At 38.9% G+C, this 21073-nt stretch overlaps 2 protein-coding genes across 3 annotated transcripts in view; both read right to left on the bottom strand.

Annotated features, from left to right (window-relative positions):
• Positions 1 to 16551, bottom strand: part of drd2a (dopamine receptor D2a) — a 36295-nt gene extending 19744 nt beyond the window's left edge. For both annotated transcript variants that reach the window (XM_063906282.1, XM_063906283.1), the window contains exon 1: positions 16151 to 16551. The gene's annotated coding sequence lies outside the window, so the exon portion shown is untranslated. The remainder of the gene's footprint in view (positions 1 to 16150) is intronic.
• LOC134880458 (E3 SUMO-protein ligase ZBED1-like) lies at positions 2555 to 5041 on the bottom strand. The gene is made up of 3 exons (XM_063907401.1): positions 4339 to 5041; positions 3264 to 3494; positions 2555 to 3102 (listed from the first exon to the last, which is right to left on the bottom strand). Exons 1-3 carry the CDS (start codon positions 5039 to 5041, stop codon positions 2555 to 2557), a joined length of 1482 nt encoding a protein of 493 aa, XP_063763471.1.
• Positions 16552 to 21073: the final 4522 nt, after the last annotated feature.

Genomic DNA, 21073 nt, shown 5'->3' with positions numbered 1-21073 from the left:
AACATGCACTTTGTGATTTTGAAAGAAAGAAGATGGGGCTAAAGACAAGTGAACTGTGTCACAAGACATTATTTTTGGAGTCTCTTGATGTGTATTGTCTTTGAAGCTCCCAGTAACAAGTTATATATTCCACTGCTTTAATGAACAAAATATGTCTCTTTTTATTCCTGCCTATTTAAAACGAGACACCTCCAACCTGTCAGCGAAGAATTTTGCATGTGTCAAACGACGAACAGTCAACAGACCGCTGGTAGGAAAGCTCTCAAACACAAACCCAGGATGGAATTGCTTTAACTTCAAAGTGGAGACTTAAATCACAGATAGTACCTAAGTGGGAGTTCTTCATGTCCTATTAAAACAAATCTGGAAGCAAGCAAAGTCAAAATGTGGTAGCAATGCTAAAATAAATGGAGTATTATAACTGAAATTATGTGAAAATTATTGCAACAGTTGCATGAGTTGTTTGATGTTGATACAATTATGAGTGTGTTATTATTCTGGCTCCAGCTGTTGGAAATGTTTTCCGGGCGTGTGAGTTAGTGTGTGGTAGATCACTACTGCCAGTGCACTGGAGAACTGTAAAGCCATAGCATTTTAAAACATCATCGGACAAATAATTAACGAGTAAACATTATAAAAGAAATATATGTATTGGTGCATGCAGTATGCTGCGTAATGCACTTACATTTGAACCACTTCAAATCCAATTTGAAATAATTTATTTGTTTTTAGTAAAATTGACTGATGGAAAGGCTGCAAAGATGTGGCTGAATAACTTAAAAAGCAAGACTGCAGCCAAGACTGTAATGCAGTATGGGACAGACACAAAATAGCCTGCTGTAATAAAACGCCTTGAGAATATTTAGAATGATGAACTTGAAAGGTTTGTGGTAATAAAAACTAGCAATCTGGGCTACAAGCATTTCAAACCCTTGCAGATACACTGTCTGAAACAGCAACAGGGAAACATGCAATACTCTATAGACAATAGTAATGCCTGCTTGATTGGAAATGACACTATGGAGGATAAAAACTGATGAAAGGTGCATTAAATAGAAAATGTCCTTAATGCTTCGGTGGCTGTGAAAGGAGCAGTTGGATGTTTATCAGCCAGTTTGTAAACATATGTTTTGATATAGTTTTGGAACTGGAGTTGCAGTTACACTTGGGTTTAATCGACTTCATCTACTGTTAATTTAATTTGAATAATGACATTTAACATTAACGAGATAACATGCTGTACTGTTGTAAATCCACAGTTAGTTTACTGTAATTCTTTATAGGGTTATCACAAGTGTTATTCATAAACGTAATTATGGTCCAATTCTATTTGTTTTGTCACAGCCATACCGGGACCCTTGCCCACCAATGAGTTACCTGCACATAAGTATTGATACACCTGTATTTACCCTGTAATCAGATTTCAAAATGGCTTTACAGCCTCAGCGATGGTGAAGGGTTTGAAGAGAATATTTCATCAGTAAAGGAAATATAACCTCTGAACTTAGGAACACATCAAAAGTTCGATCTCAAAATCACCATAAGGCCTGCAGCCAAGCAAAGCAACCTTAAAGCTCAATATTTACACTTCTAGACAGAGCTGGAATTAGCAAGCAAATACCAACAAATGTAGGAATTAGCAAGCAAATACTAACAATGCTTCACTAGACAACTAAATCAACAAAGAGAAAGCATGCCACAACAACAAAGTTTACTGAAACATGATAAGGAAATAATGTGTAGGTGGGGAAATGCACAACGAAGATCACTTGAGTGGAAGGATTTGATTGCAGGGCAGATGGTAGAGGCTACACCTGGGATGAAAGGAGACATTTCTGAGGGCATCTGGTAAAGAATAACGCTGAATGGGCCTAGAAAAGAGTAGATGTGGCTAGAGAGAGGGACAAAAAGACAGAAAAATAAAACACACAACTCAGGCGGACATTAGGGCTGGGCGATATGGACCAAAAGTCATATCCCGATATATTTAGTTTGAATATCGATATACGATATATATCCCGATATTTTTTCCGCAAAGTGAGAGCTGTGAAATGAAATGCTCAGTCAAAGCCAAAGCCAAATACGAGTAGTTTTATTGAAAACTCACTATAAAATGTAAACATAAACACTGTATAACAAAGCTCCGTAAGGTGCACATTTAAATAAATAAAATATATTGAATAAAATGAGCCTATAAAATAAAATAGGTAAATCTTTTTCTGAGGGCAGCATTTGTATATAAAGAGATAACAAAATAAAGTGCTCAGTTTAAGAAAAACGTTTTCAAACATCAGCTTGAGATTACCTGTTACTTTTTGTTAACTTAATAGCTTATCTGAACAGTCTCAATCAGTTGCACAAGAAAAAGACTATAAACTCAATAAACATGTTTTTTTTTTACTTTGATAAACAGTAGTGCTGTCTTGAGGTAGACATTAGAAGACAGACAAGCGTGTCCTCCTTCATTTCAAGATTTTGTGCAAGAAACACTAGCCTGTCCACGGCATCCGGCTTCACAGATGCTCTGTGGGAGGTCACGATATTTCCACTGCAGCTAAAAACCCTTTCGGAAGGGGGAACTGGTAGCAGGTACCAAGAGATACTTTTTAGCCAGGTGGCTCAGAGCTGGAAAGACAACTTCATGTTCCTTCCACCACTTGAGTGGATCAGTGTCACTCTCCACACTTGCTGACTGCAAGTAACTTGACAGTTCATTTTCAATAGCCCCCCTCTTGGTTGGTGCAGTGGTGGTGGCTGTGCGCTGCCTGAAGAAGCTTGCCAGTGTCCTCTTAGCTTTTGGTGCTACTGTTGCTTCTCCATCTGCAGGCTCAGGCACAATGGGCACATGTAGGTCAGGTGTCAGGTGACCGCTGCTCTGATCAGCCAGTAGTGTCTCCACCTCCAAGACAGCTCTGTGCTTCAATGCATCGACTTTTTCACTCAGGATGTAGGTGGCCCTGAACCATGGATCCACAAATGAAGCCATCTCCAATAGGTCAGTAGTGGCTGGGTCAGAATACTTGCTGTTGAGGTACTCAACGATGCTGGTCTTGATTGATTTGCAAAGCTCACTGTCACCCTCTTCACATGCCAGGAGACTTTCTTTAAAAAGGTGCAGCACAGGTTTCACATAGGATAGAGTGACGTATTCCTCACGGATAAAGCATCAGTAAAGTGCTGGAGAGGTTTCAGGACCTTTTGGACTGCTTCTAGGACCTCTAAGTCCTGCCAGGTAAGGATAAGATGCCTTGTCTTTTTGTCACGAGAAAGGACTTTGGCCAGTGCGCCTTCCTGCTCCAGGACTCTCTGGATCATCTGCTGCCTTGATCCCCAGCGTGTGGCAGACTCGGTTATGAGTTGGTGACTTGGCAGACCCAGCCGAATCTGGACTTCAGCAAGCTGGCTCCTTTTCTTCCAGCTGTACGAAAAACAGCTTACAATTCTCTTGCACAGAGAAATGGCCCGGGTGACGCGCTTGTCATTCAAGCCATGTCCTGTCAAAATCATAAAGAACTATTAATCAAATGGGCATAAATATCAAATATTAGCCTTTATTCAGTTATTTTCTGAATTTTAATCCTGTAAGGGATTTTTATGTATTATGTTTGTATAATGTATAAATGAGATTACACTGCATGTGCATTTACTCATGTTTTGTTCTTGTTGTTGTTATTTACGCTATATTTTAATGCTACTTCATATTTCTACTCCAATAAAAACTCCACAATGTTTAGGCCTACGTGTCAACATCAATTTCTAGTCACTCTGCAGTTTGCTCTTTCAAGCCAGATAATAGCTAAATATTACCTTGATGATATCAACAGGCTAACCAGCATTTTAAAGTCATATTACCTCACCTTTACCAGCTGTAACATTAAAGTGGTAAACACATTAATGCATCATTAATTCTTATCCAATAATCTAATAAATATGGTTCTGAAATCTACCTGTAGGCCTATTTTAAGTGATCTTACTTTTAGCACTTTAAGTTATTATTAATTTATTTAACCTAGCCTATTTAACAATGACTTTTTTTAACGGAGACCTGGCCATTGGCCAAGACAGCAGCATAAAACACAAAGTTGCAGACAGACACACAAAGGTAAATGAGGAAAAACTAACATTTTAACATGTTTTTGTTTAAGGGAAAATATACTCCACTGCACTCACCAATAGCCAAGTGTAGTCTGTGACCGAAGCACAGCATCCCCAGCCACTCGTTCAGCCGAACCGCTTTGACGATGTTGCTCCCGTTGTCGGTTGTTATAGCAACCAGATGCTTTTCTTGAAGTTTCTAGCTTGCCATTGTGTCCTGCAGGGCCTCAGCTATATGCTCACCGGTGTGATCCTGGGGAAAATAACTTGTTTGGAGACAAGCTGTTTTCATCTCCCAGTCTTGCATGAAGTGAACTGTCACGCTCTTATAAGGCTCACACGTCCTGCTTGACCACATATCGCTGGTCAACGCAAAATGGGTGACGTTAGCGAGCCGGCCTGCAACGTTCATGACTTCACTATACATTTGCGGCAGTGCTTCTCGTGCAAAATAGTTTCGACTGGGAAGCTCGTATCTCGGGTCCAGCTTTTTAATTAGCTCTTTGAACCCGACCTGTTCCACTGTTGCAACAGGGACCATGTCTTTGGCAATGTGAAAGGACACCGCCTTTGTTATTGCACGCCACTTGTCGCTTTTCTTCTCATACGGCACAAAGCGGGAAAATGAAGCTTGCAGTGAGCTTTGTTTTGGGGCTGGAGCTTTGTCGGGTTGGGGACGGCTTGTGCCTGTGGCTTCTGCAGCGCGCAGTTTCACACACTCTTCATATTGCACTTTGTTCCACGTCTTTAAGTGATGAAAAAGCTTCGTAGTGCTTCCACCACTGGCTGCAAAGTGCTTATGGCACTCCCTACATATAGCTTGGTTTTGTTGCTCGTCAGACAATTTGTATCCGAACCATCTCCAAATGATTGAGCTACTGCTTTTTCTTTTACCAACCAAGGGGCTCTCCACAGTACGCTCTGCAGACGTTGTTGCCTTCTCCATGTTTGTTGAAGAGTGCCGGAGTGTCCCTCCCCCTCCCCCCTCTGTGCATGAAAGAGGAGGGGCGGAGCCGGGGCGCGGGAAGCAGTGCAGAGAGCTCCGATCAACGGCTTGCCTGAAGCAAGTACTACAGCGCAATTTTGAACTATATCGATATATGCGATATGGTCTAATTCCATATCTTATTTAAAAATATATCGATATATCTTCAATATCGATATATCACCCAGCCCTAGCGGACATTGTGACTGTTGTAAACCACATACTGTACAATGTTCGGCCAGTTACAGAACGGAAGCTTGACAGTTTTATACCACAGGCTATAAGACTGCTGAACTCCTGAGCTCTGTGAATGTCTACTCACATCTGTTTATAGTACACACACATACATATATATATATATATATATATATATATATATATATATATATATATTATACACATCTGCCATACATATCTGTTTATAGTACACATATCTATATATTATACATATCTGCCATACATATCTGTTTATAGTACACATATCTATATATTATACATATCTGTTATACATAATATATGCATCTGTCCATACCTCCTCATTCAACAGTGTAAAGTATTTAAATACTTTCAATGTATTCCACATATGTATATATTTCACATCCTCAAATCTTTATTGTTGTTATTGTAAATACTCTTCTCTCTTTTTGCACTATTTTATCTATCTTATTTGCACCATGTATGGTTGAGTTATTGGAGGAGCATGGGACATAAGATTTTCATTGCCAACATATACGTTGTATATGCTGTGCATATGACCAATAAAACTTTGAAACCTTGAACAGTCATCGTAACAGTAATTATTAATTACACCACCAAAATTATTTCAGTCAGACCACTCGCGTGTTTCATTAATATGTTTATTAGAAACAGTATATAGTTTGAGTTTGGCGTCTAGGCTCGGGCCTCATCACTCCACATATTAACATAGAACATGGAGTGATGATTAGATAACTATCCCCCGAGCCTACAGATGGAAGTTGGGGAGGAAGCTGGGGTGGTGGTGGGGCAGGCGAGCATCGCCAACGTGAACGTAGCAGCAGTAAGGTGAACACATTAGCAGCGTGGAAACAGCAGTAGTAGCAGCAGCAGCATTAGCGAGGCAGAGGTAGGCAGATCCAACAGCTTAAATAGAGCGCCAGATAAGGAGACTATGCTTGGTTGGTTGCAAGTGTGACAAGGGGCGTTATGTGCGAATGCATCATTGGTGCTCGAGTTGGCTGCCTGAACTAGCTCGCAGGCTTTGTCCCATTTTTGGTAAAAGATAAAAAAGCTACTATATCATGAAGAGAACATCAATGAGAGACATCAAGCATTCACTGTGCAGAACCGGTCTTTAAAATGATGGATCACAAAGCATAAATGAATGCATACCCTTCAATGATTTAAGAATTGGGAGTTAATTCGACCATTATGTTAGCTGGAAGCTCTATAACTGAAAACGCTTTCTGCTACAACACATATAAATAATGCACACAGAGATGTAACAAGTAAACTGTGAGCAGTTTTTGCTACAATGGAGTATTTGAAGGTTTAATTGCAAATTAAGAGCAGCAGCTACAATGTTTCCATCATCATTAAACAGGTTGTATAGTGCTTTGGCCAACCAAGTGACCTCTTAATTGTGAACAGTTGACCTTTCTTGGATACAATCCTTAAATAACCTTACTTTCTACCCACAATCCCTCAGTCTCACATCCAACCGCATCCACTTATTCCCATGTGACCCCATCACTGATCTATGAAAGCAGGAGGCATTATCTGGCTATCCTGGGTTTTTCACAGTAGTGACAAGGCTTTTCTCTGCTGACTGGTGAAGACCAGGCTTCCACTGCCCACAGAAACAGATAAAAAGCACAAGTGAGGGTGTTTGTTTTGTTCTCGTTACACAGATGCAATATAGGATATGTCTGTTTTCTCTTTTTCATCAGATAAAGTGTAGAATTGCATTGAAAAGACGAAATAGGAAATGTTATCTAACAAAAAGATTAACAAAAGCAGATACAGGTTTTTAATAAGAGATGGAATATTTTCATTTGTAAACGTAGATATTACTGTTTGTATTTCTATATTATGACATTATAACAGTTATTTTATCATTACCCGTGAGTGATGTCGTGTTCTTTACAGTTTACTTGATACCATGTTATTTTTGGAGATTACAGCCAAGACATTTCGGTAAAATTATTTCTTAATAATGGGGCAATTATAAGTTAATAAAAGGTACAATTATTATATTATTGGGGACAAAATGGTAATGACTTTACCATTACTGTAAACAACTTCTAATTAAAAAAGTCCAACCATAATTAGTTTTTAATTCCCCCATAAATACAGCACTTGTTGTGAATATTATTGTACCCTACAATAATTTAGAAGTACTTTCAGCATTATTTATGATGAGCAACCTTAGGTCGCTTTGTGCAGAGCAACTGTTTTGTTGTTATAATTGAATCCCCCGTAATATGGAAAGGTCTCTGAACTGGCATCAGTTTGTGAAAAACTAATAAACCTGTTCGTCATTGCTGTTGAGCGCTAATCTCATCCAATCAGCAGCGATGCAGTCATCAGTTTATTAAATCTTGTAATAAACCGTGCTGTTAATCTTACAATAAGCCCCATTTAATCAACAATTTGGTTGTGTTGAATCACTGCTATTCTAGAGCCCTGAATGTGATTGTTCCTCCCCCTCAAACACACACACTCAGGCACAGACAGTGCCATAATACACAAACTAACAACACATACCACATGTGCATGCAACAGAACAGAAACACACCCTTTACAATAGTGCCTTGAACACCTCGCTACAAAATTCAATACATCCCACTAGTGTTTTATTTGCTCTATTTTTTCTGTGTTCCCTTTGCATTATTGGGCATTGATTGAACTGCTCCTATAACAATGTTTTCTGGGTTCAGATATTATTCCAACCCAGATACCACATAAAGGTGTCATCTAATAATCTATTCATAAACCTAATCTGTGTGTTGAAAATGTTCTCTTTTCATTTCTGATTTCTTTGCCAGTTATTCATACCTTAATTCTTATAGATTAGTTTGTGTTATACGGTTAAATGGACATGCAGTTCTAATAGTACAGATAGGGAATTTAGTTTTTGCAAACCCTGTCCACCTGCATCATTAAATCCTTTACAACTCTCAATATCTGCAAAGGGAAAGCAGAACCTCAAGCTGATACCTCTGGCCAATACTGTCAGTGTTTGATTCCACCCTGTGATAGCCTTCAACCTAATTAGTTTTCTATCTACCACATCCCCTCTTAGAAGGGGGTCGGAATCATTGATGCTGGCAAAGTCAATGACTATCTTGTGAATTCCCTTTCTCGTAAAAAGCTCGCTTTTGTTACCGTTTGAGTGAAGAGACAACTCCTCACAGTTTCGAAGCCTTTTTGTACAGGCATGCTGTGTAGGTGGAAGCTGCTATGTCTTTAAGTGTGCTGAAAATAAACCTGCTCATTCAGAGTAGCAATTACAGTGTCATTATCCCGGTGTTCCAATTATCCCTCCTTTCTCTGCACTTACCATTACGAAATATTTTCTGGTAAAATCCTTCTTACGTAAAGGTGCATTCAGATTTGTTTGGCACACTTTTGAGATTTGGCAATTCAAAATGGATAAGATGGTGAATGATTCAAAAACATTACTGAAGAGATATGCTTCCTTTCTAAATGAAACATGAAAAGGCACTCTTTCAGCCACACTGTTGTGCTCTTGGTGGTAAACCAATATTTCATCAAACAAATATTGAACAATTACAGTTTCAAAGACAGTGCTTTTTAAGATGATGAATCAATTCTATTTTTCAGGCATTGTGCATCTGCTTAAAGAAGAGGAGGAAGAAGAAGAAGAAGAAGAGACAACATTTTCCTCCGTCAGGATGCTGAGCTATCTGACTTGTCATATAAAAAAGTACAAAGGGACCTGTCGGTAATTTATTTGACTGACATATGCAATAACCTGTATCACTATAAATGGCATTCAGAGCACAAATTTGAACCCTGACAAAGGACTTCTTAATATGGAGATGTTGTCAGAAAGAGGTAAAAACAAATTAAATTGGAGAAACCATACAGGAAGTTACAAGAGAAATCACATTCAGAGAAAGGAAGGAAAATATAAAGGGCTAAACAAAAGGCACTGATGCATCATCCACAAAGTAAAAAGCCCTCTGGGCACAAATTCCAACTATACATCAATGTTATTGATACAGTAAGACTTAAAGGTTATTGTAGTGGTAATTCCAGCCATTACCTACTCAAATCAAGCCATCAGGGTAAAAATGGTAGAGCATCCGCCCACTGGAAATAGAGGAGAGGGAGGTTGGTAACAAGCCTCCATTGTCCTCATTAGGTTGTAGGGAAGCTCTAACCTAACAACTGGTCTTGTCTCTTGTGAGGCCTTCACGTGCACACACATACACTCACACGCACCCATACACACACACAAACAAAAAGAACACACACATACACCTAGCTGCTTTTCCATTACAGGCCAACAAACATGTAAGAACGGATGCAGGTGTGCACATAAACATCCATACACAGCTTCCCTGCTCAACCTAACACGCGACGACTGTTGGACAGAGGCTTGTAAGCCCCAAATAAATCAAGTGCTTCTGAAAGCCCCACTGTACCTGTCCGCAACAACTGTGATGTTTCTAGTAAAAATAAAAGGTGAGTTAATAAAACTGGGTTTTTTCCTGTCCAATCCTTGTTGCACAGTCATCTCAGGCAGTCCATAATACTGCACACTTTCCTGGAAGGTGCTGTTGGCTGTGGGGTGAACAAAGATGTTTCAAGGTTTCAAGGTTTCAAGGCTTTATTGGTCATATGCACAGCATATACAACGTATATGTTGGCAATGAAAATCTTATGTCGCGTGCTCCTCCAACAACTCAACATACATGGTGCAAATAAGATAAATAAAATAGTGCAAAAAGAGAGAAGAATATTTACAATGAAGTAGGCAGACTCTTTGCACTAGTGATTAGCAGATCAATGTGAAACCGTGCCATAGCTGTGTCTTTGTTAATTTCTCCCTCCTTTGTGTTTGACATAGAGATACAGTCTGTTATTACTCACTCGCATTTTGAGGCCACATCAACATTGTTATCCCCCACTGCGAAAAAAGAGATTATCTGTTGCCAAGTGAAAATGTTGCATGATTTTGACCTTAAATATAACAGTGGTCAGCTTAAAAATGTGAAGCAAATCTATTTGCTTTAATTAATGGCCATGCAAGGCAGCAATAATCGGAAAAGGTACAGTACGACCCAAACATATTTCAGTGATTAGAGGGGTTATTAGTGGCTGCCTGTAACAACAACAGACACCTAAATTACACTGGTAATTTACTTCATGTATACAAATGTCCTCCCTTTCGTGAAAGTAGAAAAAACCTCCTCAGTTTCTACATTGGTATCACTAAATGGCGGGGCCTGTTATAGCATGCCACAAGGGTACGACTCTGCTGAAAATGAATTTGTTTCAAGCAAAAATTAGATTCAAGACATATTACTAAACTTTAAAATCAGATTGTGAGCCGCTGCAACCACAACACAACCAACCACAGTAGGATAGGGTGCAACAAGTGAGCCTGCAAAAAGGTCACAAGGCCTGATGGATTGGTAGTGACAAAAGAAACCGCAATGTTGTCTTGTGGTTGTCACTTTTACCAGGAAATTGAAATAAATGAGTTTTTTCTCATTTGCTTTCAAGCTGCTCTGGGATAACTGAGAAGTGGGCAAGAGGTGAAAATCTATCTACAATTGGAAGAATAAATATCATATTGGTGATTTAAGAGGAGGTGATGGAATATAAAAGAATGTATTCTATCACTGCTCCCAGTAAAAAAGTGGTCAAAAGTGGTGGTTCTGCAGGGTCTGTTATGTGGGAGCTTTCACTAAAATGCTCAAATGATTGGTATTGAACATTTGAATCTACCTGACTATAAAGTAAGGGATGTCTGTCTGTGTGTGTCGGTATCTCCTTCTTTCAATTGACTTCAAACATGGCATGTAATGCTTGGGACCGAAAGACAAGCAGTGTTCAAGCTTTCCAAATTTGAACGTGCAACACATACTTTTAGGAGTCAAGCAACTGGCCGCTCCGAAAAGGCCCCCAATCCTAACAGGCACACCCCTTAACCCCCCACAGCACTGCAAGCAGCAATACACGGAACTAGGTACCCTCTGAACGGCCTTGAACAGAAACAGATAACGTTTGAGTATCAAATCCAATACCGAATCAGCAAGCTGGATCCAGTATTGTTGACAATGCGCCAATTCGGTTCAGACTCAATCATCTTAATATACATTGCTTCAGCACATTTTTATCTATTTATGTATTTTGTTATATTTATTATTAAAAAGTGTATGTTGGAATGTTGGAGTCCAACCTTCAGTTGTCTTACACATTAATGAACTATCCCACTCACTTACATTCATGTACAACTTAATTGAACACTGGTACCGGATTGGTTCACTGTATTGGTATAATAAACAAGCCCACGTAACATTAAATTGGTGGCCCTGACATTTAAATTAAAGAGTCCCTTATACTGCGCCGAGAAGGATAAGATGCTGTTTACCTCGATTTTATATTTCATATAGACTGTGAACACAGTATTATGAAAACAGTTCAAATATAAAAATCTCAAATGACTTATCACCTATTACATATTACCCACTAATCTTTTGAAGAACATTTCTGCCAGTTATTTCAAATATGGGGGGCCTCGAGGCGTTGCTATTTTCCGAGATTAGCAGTTCCTAGGAAAGTCTTGTATTGGACAATAATTTATCAAAGCTTCTACCAAAAGGTCATACAGACAGGAGAATCTATGTTGTTTTGTTCGCCCAACAAAAGACTCTCAGACTCTTGAGGAAAATGTCAAGAAAGCTGCGACTGAAGGGCTGTTTAGTAAAACCCAGCTTTCATTTGGCACTTGACACAAGAGCTCGAAAAAAAAATTGTTCAAAGCGATGCGTGGGTCATGTCACAGCAAGCTTGTATCTGACACATCACCCCACTCAATCTCACTTTCATCTTTTTAATGTTTATCCTTTTAAAGACTCATATTCAGGGCCAAAAGAACAGTGTTTGAGTGAGCTGTGTAAATATTGTTTCTTTGTACACCTTGACGGTCTTAGTGTTTCAGGCACCATCTGGTGGAGTTCAAATGATCAGGTCTTAGTGCCACTAAATTAAAGTCTACAGGGACCAACTCTTAAATGGACCACCTATTTCCCATTGCAGTGTATTCAACACACTCTATTGAAATAACTGGGAAGACATTTCCTTCCCCTAGGGAAAAGCTGTTCTTTCTTTCAACTTTTGCTATTAATCCTCATTGCTTCCCCCTCCTCTAATAGACACCCTGTCAATTGCTGCACATAGTTTGCCATCCCAGTGGTCAAGAGTGTTCGCTCGAACATTTAAAGGAACCCCGTGGACCTCAAAATTGTTTTTTCAAACCTTTTACCTTTGATGTTTTATCAAGATCTATAGGAGCCATAACAAATTAAGAAAAGTCCTATCCAATTATATTCAATGTGTGTGTGTATGCTATGCACATGTGTCTTTAATGCACTAATTGTGACTGCTCAACAGGGTGTCTTATATCCTCTGACAATGCAGCCTTACTGTAGCTAAAGCACTTTCACACCTCTCAGTGGATCTTGCGTGTGTGTCTAACTCAACAGGGGATCAGTAAGATAGAGAGTCATGGAAAGGTTCACTGTTCTTCCAGAACACCCACAGATTTAACTAACTGTTGCTCTTGCCTCAAAAGACTAAGACAAATGAGCTATTTTTTAAATTAAAAATGTGTGATGGTGGAGCAGTTCTATCCAGCAGAGTGTTATGTGTGTAAAAATGTATTGTTGGTTTATCTAAATATAAATGTGATGATGAATTATTTAAGGTGTTAGTGATTATCAAATGTAACTGCACAATAAAGGCACATAATGCAGTGCTGTGTGAGTGCACCTCACCGTGAAGACAATAAATAATTACTCATAAGAAATGATTTTCTATGAAACACACAAACAAAGAGGGCACACGTATGGCAACACAATGCAAGCCCCACATACTCATTTAGGTTACAATCCTAACTCAAACACAATGCAACGTACCGTTTGTACACACACTTTGTATTAATATGTTTATGGATGCACCATTAATGCACACACAGACCAACCTGCCACCATAACTTTGAGCATATAACTGTAACATGGAGCATTATCAGATCTCGATGGATTTCTTATGGACTTTAGGAACTAATTGGCTCCTCCATCCTTTCAGTGATGGTGGTACCAGTCCCTAGAGTGTGGACGTATTTGACATGCTGGGGAATGGGTTTCAGGAGAGAAGAGAATGTAGGCCAGTCAGATACATTCACATACAGTAGATCCAATACAATTAAATGATTAACTGGTCAAAAAACAATGGGGCTGCTGAGCCACATGAACCTACAGGAGGAGACGCATTGGTGTTTTGGAGCTAAGTGTGCATTATGCCCGATTATTGTGGTATAAAATAACACTGCTGCTAGTCTGAGGAGTCTGCTCTGTGGTTACAATGCTTGTTATTTTGAAGTCATTTTGATAGTGCTTCAGTTTCCGTTGAAAATGTAAACTATTTATATTTCATGTTAACTCGCTTATGTTCTAGACACAATCAAACGCAAAGGTCACTAAAGCTCACTTCCACCGTTTCACCATTCCTTAGCCTTTTTTTTTGGTTTATCATGGTCCAAACAATGTTCCATCTTTGTGTTTTTTCTTCCTCTTCAGCTTTCAGCTTACATTGACATAATTACGGTTAACATTGACCGCTTTGACATTCTGGGACTGCTGTAAGAGCTGTGTTTACCATGGTTCGCAATATCATGGTGTTATTGGACCCTGACATTTCTTAAAGAACCACATACAGTATAATCATCTCAAATAATAAAGCATCAAAGTATGCAAGACACCAATTTGTTCAACACACATTTGCTTTACTTTCCCAAATGGGTAATGACCAAAAAATGCTTCAACAAAGAATAACATTACGGATTAAAAACGCTTCAAATGCTAATGCTTCAATTTAAAACGATTTGTTACGTCATCCTAAAGGCTTGAGCACATATGGAGAATGCCTTTTTTTGTGATTGTCTGTTTAATAAATTAGGTTTTGATTTTCACAGGCTAAATCAAACAACACTCCTTTGGGTTAGTAATTTAATTTAATTACGGACCTTGGCTGACACACCGTGTTGTTGTTTTTTAATACATGTCATCTCTCTTGGGAGCAGTGTGCTGAATTCAAATGTCACTATTGACTGACCAGCTGCGTCAAGTGATTTGGCTTTAAATCCCTTAACTATTGTGCTAATAATATGCCTTAATCACTTAAGGCTGTGTACCACCTTGATGTAAACGTACTCATGTAGACTAATCTCTAACAATGAAGAGCTATAGAGGAGTCCTATTGGGTGTTGTCTTTTCCTGATACTAATCCATATAAAACATGCTGAAATAATCATCTGGTTTTTTTTAAATGGACAGTTGTCTTGAGGCATTTAGTAGATTTGATTCAATGAAGATAGTGTGCTTAAACAGCTGGACATGACAAGCACTGCATCAGGCTGCTCTGCCTTTGCTGTTTACCTCACAAGGTGTGACACATCAGAGTCAGGAAGACTTAGACTCCATGTGGATGAACAATGTGTCTGGAAAACTGTCAGTGGACAGACAGCAAATTGACACTACATTCAGTCTCAGGTGGTCCGTTGGTATTTGAAAGATGCAATTACTTGGAGCTAGCTTTTCACATTTCTCCTTTAAGAAAGCATTACAATTGTTAACTGTGGCCATGTTGAGCTCACAAACACAACTGTCAATGTCCACTGGTGGTCCTTTTTGATGACAGCACAAATTTGGTGAACATAATTGAGCTATCCTAAGAAATTTATCCTGCTGAGCACATGCCAAAACAGTTTTACATGAGCTATCTTGTTTACCAATCAGATTTTTCCTCATTTCAAATGTTGTCTTCATTTACCGACTCATTAAAAAGCTACTATAGCTGAATATACATATCTGCATCATTACCATTCTCTGCCATCTGTTTGTAAAATGGCAAACTAAGCAAATTCCACAAGAGAAAAAACAAGCCGCAAAATACATATTTCAACAAAACAATGCAACAACATCAGGCTACATGTTTTAGACATGCAATTAAAGACATACATTACTTAAATGCCATTATAAACTCTGTGACAGTATCACTGACAGGTTGTTATCCCACAGGTTTATCAGACAGCTAAAGATAAACCACCCAGGTCTGTTCACCTAATTTATATTGCCTGTTAACTTGTTAAAGCTGCTCAGAGAGGGTTGATAGGATACAGGACGGGTTGTTCAGCCAGAACAGCAGACACCTGCCCTGCACCAAGCCCTGTGTTGAGGACGCGCTCTCCCTAGAGAACCTAGCACTAATTACAAACTGGAAGGCACAAACAGATCTCAAATCAGCTCCGTGGGTTGGAAAGGAAAGGCTTGACACGGTCACATTGCCAAATTTCAAGAATTAAACTACAGCTCACTTCAAGCACTTTTCCTGGGCTCCTATAACGTCGGAGAGCAAATGTTTGCATTCAGTTGTTTTACACCGAAGACCAACCCGGATCAATACAGTAAACAACCGACCTGCTATGCAAATAAATCACACCGATAATGCGTGTGACACAAACACTGTTGGTGTGCTTACGCGCTCACACTCGCTCAGAAACGGTCTCAAAGTGTTCATTTGCAAATAGACAAATATTTCGCGTTTGGATAAAGCTTAAAATAGTCTCACAACAGCAAATTCGTCTTGAAAGTTAATATCTCAGTGAATCACACCCAATAAATCACTTTATATCACCCAATATCTCTCAGTATAGGTTGGACTTGCCCACCGAACCTTGCTGGATAGAAATGTTTTACATATATTGACAGATCCAAGTAAGACAATCTTATTTTTGCAAGTTTGGCGCATTACACAGGGGAAAAAAAAATGTCTTACCTTCACGCCATAAGTTTGACTGAATCTTTGTTTTTACGGGCACGGGCTGTTAAATCCAAGTGCACCCACAGTTAGCTTCTGCTGTATCCGTCATTTGCTTTGCACATGGTTTACTCTTTGAAATTCAAACGAATCGTTGCGGCGGTTTGGGTCCGAGGCATTAATACAGGCTGTTGGGGGACAACTGCACTGGCGAGGAGAGCTTAAAAATAGGTTGCATACAAAAAACCAATAAATAAAACTGCTTTAAATCATTAACTGTTTCCCGGTTATTTGGCGAAAACCTCGAGGAATGTTTTTCTTCCTTTCGTATCTCTGAGAAGTACGCTGCAACTGTACGGTGTCCGTATGATGTCCAGGAGCTTTACGCACGGAGTTACCTTCGGTACTGACTGAGGAAGGCGAAGACGCGACTGTAGAGAACAACGGGAAATAAAGGCGGGGTTTCATCTATTTAACACTGGAAGGGACGTATATTTCCTTTACCGTCACAGTCATTGGGGGCAGACCTTGTCACCTTATGTTTGACTGACATTTTCAATACTGCGTGCCAATTTACGCCACAAGCTGGATCCAAGGGATTCCATCTACAGCTAATGAAAGAGATTTGAGAAATAAACTGTTTGCTAATTATTAAGTACACATTCATTTTTAGCATGACTAGCATGCACTAAGTTCTGAGTGGGAAAAGGCAATGGAGTGGGAATAACATTGCATTTGTATCTATACACTTATATTAACACTACTCTCTCTCTCTCTCTCTCTCTCTCTCTCTCTCTCTCTCTCTCTCTCTCTCTCCTCTCCCCCCCCTCTCTCTCTCTCTCTCTCTCTCTCTCTCGTGAATAATAATATAACAGTAATCATTTTCCATTCATAAACCCTTGTCATTATTGAATAACTGGCATCTCAGTAACCATAGCTCTGCAGGGGTTTTATTTTTGGTTGACATTTGTGATTAACTCATTGTTAAAATAGAAAACTTGATGCAACATATGATGCAGAATTGTTTATTTATATGAAGTATGTCAGAAGTAGCAAAAGGACATTTTCAAGTGCGGCACATATTTCTCACATGTTGTAGCTTGGGATTTCTCCCTGTAACAAATTATGTTGGTTTTGTCTGCTCCTTCCTGGAAAGCCATTTAGAGTGATGTTTCTCATTTAAAATCTCATTATTTTAGAGTGATACTTTACCTGTGTGTTAGCTTTAACCGTGTACGTTATTTATAACTCGTTGATTGTTTTATAAAACAGTGTAAGCATTTGAAAAGTGCAATGGTTTTACATCACCTTTCTTTCCTTTCTCATTCAGAGACTTAACAAGGATACTTGTTAAAGCACAACCAAACTAATACATGTTAAAACAACACACAACAATCAATAGAGAACCTTGTTGATTAGCCTCTTAGTGAGATTTGCAGACCAGCTTATTACCATTAAACTGTATCCATCTGACTGAATTTTGATTGAAACTCAAGTGTGATCATAAACTGTAGCTAAGGTAAGACATACATTTCGGATAGAAAACATATCTAGAAGTACGGGCAGATTTGTTAAATGTATTAACTCAAATACAGATTCATTGTGTGTTGAATATATATTTTTTCCTTTACAGTAAACAATCAAAACCAAAGGCATTTTGAAAAAGGAAACAAGTAATTATAGCATGATTAAGTAAGACAGCCAGAGGGATCCTTACAATGGATGAGACATTAGACACTCGTGATACTACCTGATTGTGGAATATTCCTGTGTGAAGCTGGCTTTGCAAAGAATGGATTTTCTCACTTCTGTGCTCTTGTGGTGACATCTGCACTCAAGCAGATAGCAATAACACAGTTTAGACTTTCCTACTGATTCTCACATAAACATATACACTAGGATTCATACACTGATACAGTACACACACAAACTTGCACCATCCCTTGGCTTGTTGTGGGAGGCAGAGACACATTTAACTGCTGACTGCCATAAGGCAACATTGCAGCCTGGTGCTGCCTGATATGGCCTCTATCAACTGATGAGTGTGTCTTGGCAGCATGCTAAATAAATCGCAGCAACTAAGATGATGGTGTTCAGTTCATGCTATTTTACACTATGGCTTCACCCTTGTGTCATGCCAATAACTGCTGAAATCCACCAAGGAGAGATCCACAATATTGCGTATAATCTGAATGTCAGAGGGTAAATTCACTTCAGCGCTGGAATTATTTTTCATCCTTATGCTGAACAGTACTTGTAGAGACAGATTAGATTCTAGACACATATGCTCCTCTCTTAGCCTGGCCAAGGCATAGAGCCTCCACTGGCGAACGGATTCAGACTTGAGGTGAGCCAGGGAAAGGAACAAACCTGGCAAGAAGGAGGACACGACTGTGACATAAAGGGTTCTCCCTCTTACACTCACACATAGCATACACAGCCTGTTCCTAACATTGACTAATCTTGAAAGTGATGTATATTTTATGCACCAGCCATCATCACTTTTAAAGTTCACCTCCTCCTATGAAAAATGTATGATGTTATTACTGGTTAGCACCATATAAGTATGGGTGACATCCTCCGCTAACAACACTAAGGCTCATTCCCTGGCTGGCACTCGCTCATGACGTACTGTGTTGAAGTTTTGGCACAGCTGCCAGTTTGGACGAGGACATTGACAGCACAGGTATACCACAGAGATGAGTTAAGGAGTGATGATGAATAGAGGGAGAGAGATTAGGGCTATGGAGAGATTTTTAGATATGAGAGATGCACTAGCAGCTTTCCTCCAGGGAGTGTGGGGTACTTTAAAAGACAGCTCTGCAAAAATTCTAAACTTCTTATTATTGAAAGCACAAGAAAGTCAAAACCAACAATGGATTGATGCTATTACTAAAACATTTGCAGCTAAGGTCTGCAAGGGCTTATAGTACCACAAGGCTATATTGTTGTCCAAAAACACTTAGAAACAGTGAGCATTGCACTGGGTATTGTAACATACAGTATGCATTAGTGATGTAGTTTATATTGAGCATGTCCCACTGACTACTGTAGAGATTTAATATTTGTCTAAAACAACACAAATATATATAACAAATACATCTGCTAAATGCAACAGTTCCCAGGGGTTTTAGAAAAAGGGTGCAGCCTATTTAACCAGTGGCATGACTCTGATGCAATTGTCCGTTGTAAAGTCAATCTCCTAACAACTCTGGGCCTGACTCTCAATAACTACTGGATTGTCTGCCAAAGAAATGTGTGCAGACGTCACTGTTCCTTATAGTGAATCACAACATCTATTAAATGGGTTTGTGCAATTAAAACATATATTTTCTTCCCATTACAAATATTTGTGTTCTTAGACCATCAGTAAATTAGTACATTGTTTGGTCCAAAGTAGGTTGTTAATATAAAAATTAATTTCCATTACATTTTATACAGACAATCATGTTTCCTGAATTATTAATTGCTATTAAAACTTTGATCCCCAGAAGTTTCATCTAGCACCATCGTCAGGTTTCACCATCACTTTATCATCAAAACATAGCAATTGGCATCGTGTATTTAAACAAGTGATTTAAGTGCCACAGACGCGTAGGGGACGTTGTAAAGCACTGAAATGAAGACTAATACATTGTCGTTCTGGTGTTGTCATGGGAATTTGTTGACAGCAAAAGAATTATAAAGTGACTGCAGCATTATCACCATAATGTAAAACTACTGCTTGTTATCACTTGTTCCTTTTAGTAGGCTTTAGTGATTTGCTACAACTGGAGGTCTTACCACAATCTTTCTTCCGTAGTAGAAGCTTCTTGGTCTGGAAAAACACAAACAACAGACACTGTGGCTGGTTGAGAGAGAGGGAAGAGAGAAAATTACAATTCAACTAAACTATAACATTTTGATGAGTAACTTATTTGGATATAAATGATAAATAAAATACAGATTTTTTCGAGAAAAAACAGGACATTAAGGAAAAGCTGCATAACAAAAAATCAAGATCGTATCGTGTTGAGAAAAAAATAAGTGTGATGCTAATCTGAAAGTAAAAATCTAAATTAATTAGAAGGAAAACCACTGCCAGCCTGAGAGACTGAGAGCAGCTTAACTTTTTCATTACTTTAACAGATACTTGCTTTGCTTGTACACTCAGCAAAGTTATTATACATTTTTCTTAGGCGGTTAAAGAGGAAAGTGGTTTCCAATGTCAACACAAGAAATAAGCAACTGCCTTCTTCCAGCATTAATGTTTATTTCATAGGCCTATTCAGTTGTAAAGTTTCCTTTGCAATAACTGATTGAACTTTGCTCATTACAGTTGAGTTTCGTTTTACAGTACAATAGTTTGGAAGAAGAAAGACGAAGTGTGAGGCTGATGGAGGAAGAGATGTAAGATACATAATTTATGCTGGAAATGTATAATTTTAGCGTTTCCAGTTTCATCGCAGATTTTTTCCTAATGAAAAGGATCTAATGCAAGTTGTGGCTTTGTGAGAACCGGGAGAAAGAGAGGAGTGAAGACGGAGAGAACAGAAAGCACTCTGGGAATTGTGAGGCTCAAGGTCACCCATTGCTGGAGCTGCCAAGCAGCATGTTGACAGTATGATGAGGCACTGTGGTGATGCCTCCGCACTCTCAAACAAGCTTGTTAGCCTTATGGCCGCTCATGGCTGAGTACAAAGTGTGTATGTCTGCAATGAATTCTTTTAGAAGTTTTCATTTATCCTGTTTCCTGTGTTTGGAAATGATTGCAGACTGATTTAGAAGAGCTTTTCCTTTGGTGTGTTGTAGTGATTACGAACAATGCAGTGCCAACTGGAGAAGTAGCTGTTTACAGTTTGATTGAATCTAAAATCGATTCTTGTTTACGCTCTTTTTTTGTACTCGCCCGTTGTTGTATTGGATTTTATTTATTTTTGCTCACATAAAGTGTGGCATATT

The sequence above is a fragment of the Eleginops maclovinus genome, chromosome 18 (assembly GCF_036324505.1).
Source record: "Eleginops maclovinus isolate JMC-PN-2008 ecotype Puerto Natales chromosome 18, JC_Emac_rtc_rv5, whole genome shotgun sequence".
Classification (NCBI taxonomy): domain Eukaryota; kingdom Metazoa; phylum Chordata; class Actinopteri; order Perciformes; family Eleginopidae; genus Eleginops; species Eleginops maclovinus.
This window is presented reverse-complemented; position numbering and strand designations above follow the sequence as displayed.